This window comes from Epinephelus moara, chromosome 24 (assembly GCF_006386435.1).
Source record: "Epinephelus moara isolate mb chromosome 24, YSFRI_EMoa_1.0, whole genome shotgun sequence".
In the NCBI taxonomy this organism is placed as follows: domain Eukaryota; kingdom Metazoa; phylum Chordata; class Actinopteri; order Perciformes; family Serranidae; genus Epinephelus; species Epinephelus moara.
Genome location: NC_065529.1, coordinates 12,071,874 through 12,082,967, shown reverse-complemented (window position 1 = coordinate 12,082,967; position 11,094 = coordinate 12,071,874). Strand labels below are relative to the sequence as shown.

The 11,094-nt window shown below is 40.9% G+C and overlaps 1 protein-coding gene across 2 annotated transcripts; it reads right to left on the bottom strand.

Moving 5' to 3' along the window:
* Positions 1-759: 759 nt before the first annotated feature.
* Positions 760-10,313, bottom strand: LOC126385844 (uncharacterized). 2 transcript variants are annotated; one of them, XM_050037863.1, is made up of 5 exons: positions 10,206-10,313; positions 7,180-7,241; positions 3,395-3,566; positions 1,118-1,260; positions 760-996 (listed from the first exon to the last, which is right to left on the bottom strand). In XM_050037863.1, exons 1-5 carry the CDS (start codon positions 10,221-10,223, stop codon positions 888-890), a joined length of 504 nt encoding a protein of 167 aa, XP_049893820.1. In that variant the 5' UTR covers positions 10,224-10,313; the 3' UTR covers positions 760-887. The 2 variants fall into 2 exon arrangements, with proteins under 2 accessions (XP_049893820.1, XP_049893819.1); XM_050037862.1 differs by lacking the exon at positions 10,206-10,313 and adding an exon at positions 9,040-9,287.
* Positions 10,314-11,094: the final 781 nt, after the last annotated feature.

The following is an 11,094-nucleotide window of genomic DNA, read 5'->3' as shown; positions in this document are numbered from 1 at the left end:
TTTACAGCGGTGGAAGAAGTACTCTAATATTTTACTTAAATTAAAGGAGTGTTACTACACTGTAGAAATATTCTTCTACAAATAAATGTCCGAATTTTATTTAGGTAAAATACAAATGTATCAAAATGAAAAGAAAATAAAAATACAGAAAGCAAAAGCAGTAATTTTGTAGAATGATCCATTTTAAAATAACTTATCATATTATTGTATAATAATTATTGATGCAAATAATGTGTTAATCACTTTAATGTTGCAGCTGCTAAAGATGGAGCTCATTTTAATGACTTAATTTACTGCTGGGTACTTCGTTTAATCTATAACAATACATCAAGTAACTAAATAAATGGAATGCAGTGGAAAAAATACACTATATGCCTGTAAGATGCAGTAGAGTAGAAGTATAAACCAGCCATGAATGAAAATAAAGTATTAGTAACTGTTGCGACACCAGATGGCATCAGACGTTCACACTTTAAATGTAGAGTGTGGTTCACAGAGTGTCCTGCAGGAGGCGCTCTCAGTTTACTCTGAGTGGTCAGGAAGCACTTAATCCACCATAATTTCATTAAATGGATTTTAACCATCATGTTTGCCTTAAGATGCTTTTTGGAGAGTTGCCTGGACCACAGAGTCCAGACTGAGGCCAACTGGTCTTTTAGAGGAACCAGTTCAACTCAACCAGCACTTTGTTTATGTGGACTCAACAGAATTAGAGACCAGAGTCACAGGAGGACACAGGAAGGGCATCGAAAACATGTCATGTACAACTGTCTCTTTATTCTGATGTAGAAATGTGTCTTTTGTACTTTGAGGAGGACGTGAGGGAAGGACATTTATTTATCAGGTTAAAAAAACAGCAAAAACAAAAATATTTGCAAAATATAAAATCATCTCCTCTTCGTCAGGCCCCGTCTGCGGCCTCTGTGATTGGCCGCTTGGACAGGAAGGCAGTAGATGTGCATGGGGAACTTCCTGAAGTAGCTGCTGACCCAGGGTCTGTGGAAGAGACAGAACGAAAGGTTACAACAAGGTGGTGGAAGGACATCTGAAATAATGTGAAGTGCTCAGGTGGTGAGCTACCAGTCAGGTGTGTGTGTGTGTGTGTGTGTGTGTGTACTTGGCGACTCGCTGGCTCAGGCTCAGGTAGCACAGGTTCGTTCTCAGCAGTATGTTCTCCTGTTGACGCAGAAATTCGTCTTCTTGCTGACGCTCAAGGTCCAGACGTACAGACTCACGCAGCTCCGCCTCGATACGACCCAACTGAAACACACACACACACACACACACACACACACAAAATATAGTGTCTATATCTCCAGCCTGATGTAGCTTCTTCCTCTATTGCTGTTAAACCACACACACTGTAGTTGATGTGGACTCAGTCCCACAGACACCGTCCTGCTGACACAAATACTACAAAAGCATCAACTGTGGATTAATCCACTGCTGAAAATAGTCCCCAACATACAGCACAGCTCAGCACTGAGAGACAGACGAACATAATGTTGGTGTCTCCGCCATGTTGGAGATGACAAGACTTGCTTGTAAACGTGTGATCAGGGAAGCTGTGTGTTGTTTTTTTTGTTTCTTTGTTTTGTTTTTTAAATAACAAGCACTATAACATTCTCGACCAATTTCAATGAGTCACTTTTATATTCATGGGTTCATAATCTATGTAGCAGAAAACGTTTTTCTCCAGTTTAGTAAAATGGTGACATTTAGACTATAATCACTGCTGTGTGTGTTAGGCTGACATGAACTGGATTATTTATGATTCATCGTTTTAAGTGAGTTGTAAAACCTGCATCCATCCACCCGCCCATCCATTCATCCATCCATCGATTCATCCATCCATCCATCCATCCATCCATCCACCCACCCATTTGTCCGTTCGTCCGGCCATCCATCCGTCCGTCCGTCCGTCTGTCCGTCCATCCGTCCATCCATCCATCCGTCCACCCGCCCATCCATTCATCCATCCATCCACCCACCCATTTGTCCGTTCGTCCGTCCATCCATCCGTCCGTCCGTCCGTTCGTCCGTCCGTCCATCCGTCCAGTCATCCATCCATCCATCCATCCATCCATCCATTCATCCAGCCATCCAGCCATCCATCCATCCATCTATCCATCCATCCATCCATCCATCCATTCATCCAGCCATCCATCCAGCCATCCAGCCATCCATCCATCCATCCATCCATTCTTTCATCCATCCATCCATCCAGCCATCCAGCCATCCATCCAGCCATTCATCCATCCATTCATCCATCCATCCATCCATCCATCCATCCATCCATCCATCCATCCATTCTTTCATCCATCCATCCATCCATCCATCCATCCATCCATCCATCCAGCCATCCATCCATCCATTCATTCATTCATTCATTCATTCTTTCATCCATCCATCCATCCATCCATCCATCCATCCATCCATCCATCCAGCCATCCATCCATCCATTCATCCAGCCATCCATCCATCCATTCATCCATCCATCCATCCATCCATCCATCCATCCATCCATCCATCCATCCATTCATTTTCATCTGCTCATCCAGGGCCAGGTCGTGGGGGCAGCAGGCTGAGGAAAGTACCCCAGTTGTCCCTCTCAACCAGCGACACTTTCCAGCTCCTCCTGGAGGACCCTGAGGTGTTCCCAGGCCAGACGAGATATGTAACCCCTCCAGCGTGTTCCGGGTCTCCTTCGACACCAGGGTTTTGCCTCGACAATCGCTGCAGCTGCAGTCTTTCAGGCTAACTGGTACCCATCTGCTGCTTCAGGAGACTCCAAGGGCCAACCAAGCCCAACAGGCCTCCGTCTTCATTCTGATGGTCTCTTTCATTGCTGGATTCTTAGGTTGCCACTACGACCGGCACCAACGACTTCCTGACCACAGCTTGTAGCAGCTGCCTCTACAATGGAGGCTTTGAACATGGACCACTCAGTTTCCATGTCCCTAACTTCCCTTGGGATACCTGAAAAATTATTCTGGAGGTGGCAGTTGAGGACCAAACGGACAGGGGCCTGATGTGGAATAGGAAACTTTTCAAATAGCAAGAGCTCGCTAACGCTGTCGTCAGCTCCTTGATCATGACAGAATATTTCACCACTGCTCATTTTAGAAAGGTCACCGCTATAAAACATATTCTTTAGATTATCAAACAGACGGTGGATCATAGATGTTCAAAACAGCCTCGGTTTTTGGTAAGTTTGTGCAAACGGTTTATTTTTGGCTGAATTCTAAACAAGACATGGAGAACAATGTGATTTTGATGACAAAGCTCAGATTTGATCACTTTCTTTGTCCAGGAGTAAAGATGGAAGTGATTCTGTCTGACCTGTAGAGGGCGCTGCTTCATCTCACACCTCACAAACAGATAATGTTTTTACCTCCTCCAGCAGACTCCTGTTGTCCTCCAGCTTCCTGCGCTGCTCGTACAGAGCCAGAGACGCCGGGTCAGACAGACGCCTCACTTCCTGTCTCTCTGCCTCGTCCACACCTGGTTGTCGACCTGCTCCACCTGTCTGCTGCCTCTGGACGATGGGAGGCAGGAAACAGGTGCTGACACAGAGAGGGAGAGTGACGGGGTCAGGTTTCACTTCATCATGTTGTTATCTTGTCAAACTGCATCTGTGTGCTGAGAGGCAGAGCCAACACACACACACACACACACACACACAGACACACACACACACACACACACACACACACACACACACACACATACACACACACACACACACACACACTTCCATGTAAACCAGTTTCCATTCAGATTTGTTTACAGTCTGATCACAGTAACGTATCCCTCTGCCAAGGTCATGCTTCGGTGGAGAGTATCAGACACACACACACACACACACACACACACAGTTATCAGATTGTCAGTCCAGACTAAGTTTCCAGTTCCTCTTCAGAGAGCAGCAACTGTTTCCATCCAGGGTTTTATTTGGAAACATACAGACACCATATTATTATTAATTTAAAGTCTTAACATCATGTACACACTAAACATTTTGGGCAACACACCAAAGTACTAGATTGGCAAAAAATATTTCCTATTTTGGGTCATTACTCCCAAAAATTGTGGGCATGTTAGCCAGTGTTTGAATGTTGGGGTTTGGCTGTTTGACGTCGGACCAAAGGTCAGAGCGAGAAAACCGACCCGTGTTTCACGAACTAACACCATTTAACAATTATATTGGGTCGTGTGTTAAAGTCAAAGGCAGTACGACTTTTACAGAAGTTTTTCTACACACTCAAGAGGTTTCATCATGTGGCAAGCCCTCTTAACATTTAATCGACAGAGTGGTGAAGGAATAAGTCCTGAAACCCACGTGAGTTAGCATTTTACCACGTCCGGTTTCTCCGTCTCAAAGTCAGTGGGTTTGTGGTTAGATGCCTGGAATACAAGCTGAAGAGACGTTCACGTTTTGTTCTGCGACACAAAACACATCAGTAAATGCCGCACTGTGAGTTTTGAAGCTTTTTTGTGTTTCAAAAAAGACGGTTGCTAACACGTGGCTAAATGAGACTACAGAACGTCGTCGCACTGAACACGGCCTCACAGCCTCGTTGTGGTGGTGACGCTGAATAAAAGTAGATATCTATGATGAACATTTCCATTAGTGAGAATTTAAGTGTTGATATTCGGACTAAACGAGTATCTCTCTCTTTGTGTAACTGTGTTTAATTCCTAAGTCTGTTGAGCATAAATGACCCGAAGCTTAATAATGAAGCTCTTTTGTGAATACTTTTCTAATGAATAATAAATACAGCAACTTCTGGTAAACCTGTAGCGATTTCAGGCTTAAAATTACAATTTATGATTAGACCACACCCACTTTCAGTTTAAACTCCACCCACTCTAGATATAAACCCCGCCCACTCCGAGTAAAGATACAGATAATGGCTGCATTTCCCAGATCGCTCTTAGCGCTACGAGCGTCTTAAGAATGCTCTTAAGCCTCCCCTGAAAGAAAAACGTGCTTAAGAATGCTCTTAAGCCTCCCCTGAAAGAAAAACGTGTTTCCCAGATCGCTCTTAGCTTAAGATCTTTCACTAAGAAGGAGTTGTAAGATCGAGCTGACCCATTCTTATCAGTCTTCTTAGCGACCAAACGCTCACAGATTTAGCCACGCCAGGCACATTAATATTACACTAAGCAAGGAGACGTTAAAACAGTGCGCAGCGTATATATTTGATCTATTTTATACTTCAGATTTATATTGTTTAGCATTAATTGGTGACAGAAAAGAACGAATTTCATTCTGCAGGGAAACGCGTGTCCTTACTGTGCATATGACAATAAACACTTTGAATCTTGAATCTATATGTTTTATGAAGACCCTATGTGCGCTCAAAGCTGTGGCACAAGTTACGCACCGAAATCTGGCGGAAGAAAAATAATAATAAGAAGAAAAATAAGTATGAGGAATAACAAGTGTGTTCCTGTATGTGCTGTGCACATCAGGCACACAAATAAAATGAATCATCATGACTATCATTTATCATAATTTGTCCGCACATATCCCACATCTGCATGCACATATGAGATAGTTTACCGCATCCAAAAAATGCATCAGGGCACAACAGAAACACATCCACCCTCCAAACCTGCGACATTCAGATATCAGGCAACTGACAGGTGTAATTGAGCTCAGCTGGAACCTCATCAAGGGACGCTCCACCCGCTACTCTATATAAAGGCGTTGCCACATCACACATGTGTGAGATACCATGGCTGCTTTACAGCATATTCTCGCTGCTAACCAACAGCGTCGCCGTGTGCGAAGCCAAACCGTATATGTAAATGCATTTGTGCGTCAGCACTTCAGCCCACTGGACGTGCTGTCAGACTGGGCTGTCCAAATGAAATAGCGGCTGAGATACAACGCCTCATCAACTAGTGTCTCCACACATCTGGAGGGCAACCCGGTGCAATTTGGCCCTCAGCCCGGAGGTGCAGTGCCCTGCTGCGCTGCGTTTTTACGCAGTGGGGAGCTTCCTGGAGGTGGTGGGAGACGGCACCGGCCTCAGCAAGGCGTCTGTGTTTTTGTTTAAATATAAAACATCTCCTCATGATTCTCTTACCAAGACTACTTCTTATTTAGTCGTAGTCTTGTTTTCATCATGACAATAGGTCATTACATCCAAACACAGATAACGGTGTACTCGCTCATCCCTGGTTAAAACCAAGAATTTAACATTTCAATGAGTGAAAATGTAGGTTTCATTAATTAGAAATCTAAACAGTCAAAAATAACATTATGGTAACACGACACAAAATTAGCAATGGTAATAGCTAACTAGTTATAAGTTTTAGTTTTATTTATCTATTTTAATTTAACTTTGATTTAAGCAGGAATAGTCCCATTTAGATTCAAAATCCCTTTTTCAAGGGAGTCCTGGCCAAGACAGCATCACCTAAAAATTAAAATCAAGTGACAGATAATCTACAATAAATATTTCTACTAGTAAGAAATTAATTGTTGATAAAGAATAAGAATCATTTTGTCTTTTGAGAAGTGAGTTGTAGATATCTTTAATTACAGCTGCTACAACTCAAAATTACATCACAAATGTGTTTACTGTGATTTCTAACTCGTCAAAAAACAACTGTTGATAGCTACAAATTCTACGACCACGACTGAGTAAATGTTAATAGGGCTTGTCGTAGTCATCAGTTTTACAAACAAGTGGCGTCTCAGGTATGAATCTCACCTTGGTGTCACAAGTGTCATCAAATTGCCTTCAATAAAAACTGTAATCAGCTGTTTTCAAACTTAGCAAAATGTTGAATCTTACATAGAAATACAGATGATAAAGGTTTGTGATATAGTTGCTTCTTTTTACAATGCAAAGACAAACAACTGCAACACAAATGTAATGATATAGAGTTCATATATTTGTCTGCGTACCTGGTTTGTACTGGCGCTAACTCTGTTTCAAGTAAAAGGCAGTACATTATTTTAATTCAACCTAAAAGTACTAAAAGTATTATCTTACATTAAAGTACCAATAGTGAAAGTACTCATCGTGCAGAATGGCTCATGCATCATTAAAGGAGATACTAAAGTAAAGTAAAAGTGCGTCAACGTCTGCAGCTGATGATTAAATGAACTCCTGAACACATGACATCATCGTTACTCATCGCAGTCAGCTGTTGTGTCACCTGTGCTCTCTGCTGGAAGACTCCTCCTGGATCTGAGAGAGATGTCGAGCTCCCACCCTGCCCTGCAACACACACACACACACACACACACACACACACACACACACACACACACACACACACACGGAGGATACAGTATCAGTTAATTACATGTTCTCAAAGGAGAGACGGAAGCCTGGAAGAGGCAGAGTTGGTTTCCGTGGTGACAGGAGACATCTGTCCGTCAGTCTCCGAGCTGACAGACGACACCGCCACATGCCGGACACACACACACACACACACAGCCGAGTAGAGATTAGTTACCTGTATCAGCTCAGGGACGTCTCGCCTCTTTTATTTATTTATTTATTTATTATATTTATTTTACTTCAAAGATTCATAAATGTCCCATTAAGTATTTTTTTTTTGTGTGTTTTTATTTTGTTAGTAGTAGAAAGTCATTAACTACATTTACTCAAGTACTGTACTTCAGCACAAATTTGAAGTACTTTTACTTATTATTATATGAGTATATTATTATTATTATTCATACTTTATGCAACATTATACTTTAACTCCACTGATCTCAGAGGTAAATACTGTACTTTTTCCTCCACTACATTACTCTATCAGCTTTAGTTACTTTACAGATTTGGATTATTAAAACAGAATATAATCAACTAATAAATGATAATGTATTATGTTAGATTAAACTACTCAGACACATGAATGCATGATATAATAAAAACTACTGTGAAACTGGCCATTCTGCAAAAGTACCTTTACTTTTAGTATTTTAAGTATATAAAACTTCGCTACTTTCACTTAAGTAAGGTTTTGAACTCAGGGCTGTTCATCATAATAACAAAGTATTTCTACTCTTTAGTGTTGCTACTTTTACTAAGGCTGAGTATAGGTACGTCTTTCACCACTGTCTGTAGTGCCGTATTTTCTTGTTGGCCAAATATATATCCCCAGAGAACGAGCAGCTTACCCATGATTTATCTATTTTTAGTACCAAGATGTAAAGTTTGTCCTGAAGGTGGCGCTATAAAATGAAATCCTCTGGTGAGAACGAGTATATGGGGTAAATGGAGGGAAAATGACACACTATACAGTGTGATGATCTATCAATTGACCTATGGCTAAGCCACGCCCCCCTCCACTCACTCGACAAACTATCAACATTCAGTGACCGGCGCTATGGCAGGTGTCACAGTACACGGCCTTTTGCAGGAGGCAACTGATGATTTTTGGGGACATAACGATCAGATGTCATTGAGAAGTAACCAAAAGGGCCTAAACTACGCATTGGAGGGATATATTCATCATTTTATTGTTGAGAAGGTCGATGAAAAGCTTAAATTACAAGCCAAAATTTACAGGTCACAGTGTACGCTTGTGAACCGCATCTGGTTGCCGTCACCATCAAAGACAACAAGTTAAAGTGCCACTGAAGTTAAGGTTTTTGGCTCAGAATATGAGAAAAGGATAACGGCCTTTTTACCATCTTTACCAAGAGTGTCTCTCCGTTAGTTTGGTGCTACAGTATTTACACTGAATCATTCAGCATAACGTTTGCCAACCTTTGTTATCTCTGCCATTACAGATAAGTTAATGAAGCTAAGCTCCAGAAGTTAACGTTAGCTTAACTAGAGCCCTTTGGACAACAGCTAACAATGATGTACGATCACCAAAGTACAAAACTAGAACAAAATAGGCTAATGAACTCCCAGCAAACAAGGTGACATGATGAACAACGCAGCTAGGAGCTAACGTTAGGCTAACTTTAGCTAACGTTAGCTAGAGATGTTAAAGATAACTTTATATTTCTTTCCAGCAAAGTGACAATATGTTGCCTCAAACACAATGTTGACTTACCTTAGAACAGATGTAGACATCATTGTTAATCTTATTCACGTTGAGTTGATGTTGTGGTCTAACGTTACCACACAACTTTATCCAAAGGAGACACTTTTCTCGGTTGAGATGTGGTTTAAAGTGTAAAAAATACACCTGGTCGCCCAGCCTCTCAGGATACCTTGTGTCAGAGTTGCATGTACCCCATGCACACCGTTTGACCATTTTTAAACTTCAAATCTCAGAAAAAGCTCATAAAACCGAACAAAACTGACTTTCTGTAATGCATTTCAATGGACGTCCAGGCAGAGAATGTCCCAGTGTATGGGAATGGCTATACGCACTGTGATTGGCTCATCACGTTTGAGGGCGGGACTTAGCCATAGGTAAATCGAGTCTTAAATTAAAGACCCTAATATAATATATATTTACTCAGTCACAGAACTTTAAGATTGTTTTATAATTTAAGAAATAGTCAAACATTCAGATCTGAAACACAAAACAAAAAACAATAACGACTGCTTCAATTTTCAAACCTCAAGGTTACAAAATTAGGACAAATGCAAGTGTCAGTCGAGTATTATTGATTCAAAGGGCCATTGCATGTTGTATAAATGTTTTAGCCCATTACCTGCAAGTCCTTGAACTGAATATATTTCCATTCTTGCTGAATATTTTCCAGAATGCTTAACATGAATGGAAAATAGACGTAATAGAAAAAGCAGCCCGAACTATACAGTCATAATGATAAATGTTAATTATCAGTACCTTGTGTCAGACTGATGCAGTTGAATCAGCAGAATTTATTATCAGTGTCCCTACAAAGTAAGTTTTCTTGGCTTCTTCTGCAGAGAGATTTGCATGTTTTATTAAATTTCAACTATCTAAGAATGAAAACTGGTGAGAATTATTCAGTTTACTAACAGAATATAAGGCCTGCATTGCAACATTAGATTTCTGTGCATCAAAAAATAATTTCTAAAGAGGAAAATCGTATTACTTTAGTGAAAACGAAACTAATCGAGCTCATTCAGCAGCTTTGAGGATTCTTGTTTTAAGAAGTGTCCAGTTAACCTACTTTTAGGAAATGATTTTTTTGCAGCAAACACATCAAAGTATCAAATGTAAGGTGACATATGAAGTGAATTCATTGTGAGTTTAATTATTGTGAACATGCAGATACTCACAGTCAGCTGGACGTCCATCGCTGAGTGTTTCCGTCCTGCAACTTTACCTCAGACGTTTGTCTCAGACACCTAATTAGTTTGGTGTTTCTGCTGCTGCACCTCCTCCACCTGAATTAGTCATCAGTGTGTGTGTGTGTGTGTGTGTGTGTGTGTGTGTCTCTACAGGGAGGGAGTGTTCAGATCCTTTATTTAGGTTAGAAAGATCAGTGCTGCTGTAGATGTACTGCTGGACTTTTATACGTTCTGTGCCGTATTTATACTGTTTATACTTTAACTTCAGTAACATGTTGAATGCAGGCCTTTGACTTGTAACTGAGTATTTTTACATAGTGATATTAGTACTTTTAAAAGGATCTGAACACTTCCTTCACCACTGCCAATATGGATGTTTAAAACACTCAAAAAAGTAAACAGAAGTCAAATAAAACCCCCCTGTTGAATAAAATGGTACATTTCTCCCATCTTAAAAGATGTATTGTGCATATTTTTGAAAACATATTTTGTAATCTTTCTATTCTGCATTTATGTTTTGTCAAAGTGGCTCGAAAATCAGACGTCGATGCTAAATCCAGGCGGCCTTATAGACGAATTCGGCGAGCGATTAGTGTATACCGCCATCTTGTGGCGGCGCCATTGCTGCGGTGACTTGTGTCAGTCATCAATTCATGATACTGTCATTGTGAACTGACTCTCTACAATGACAGCATCATGAATAGCTGGATTGATGATGTTAGACAGTGGCCTCCGGTAACTGATGAAGGTATCTTAAATGAGTACCGATATTAATATAGAAATTAATCATTTGTTTGAGCGATAAGCAGGAAAGATTAGAGTAATAGGGAGATAACAGACTGTATCATTAAACACTGTGTAATATAAAGTTAGCATA

Excerpts from the sequence above, each read along its gene's own strand:
- LOC126385844 (XM_050037862.1), bottom strand. The coding sequence starts at position 9,243 with ATGGTCAAACGGTGTGCATGGGGTACATGCAACTCTGACACAAGGTAT. Across the intron at positions 7,242-9,039 it reads ATGTCTACATCTGTTCTAAG|GGCAGGGTGGGAGCTCGACA; the intron begins GTAAGTCAACAT and ends TGTGTGTTGCAG. Across the intron at positions 3,567-7,179 it reads TCTTCCAGCAGAGAGCACAG|CACCTGTTTCCTGCCTCCCA; the intron begins GTGACACAACAG and ends TCTCTGTGTCAG.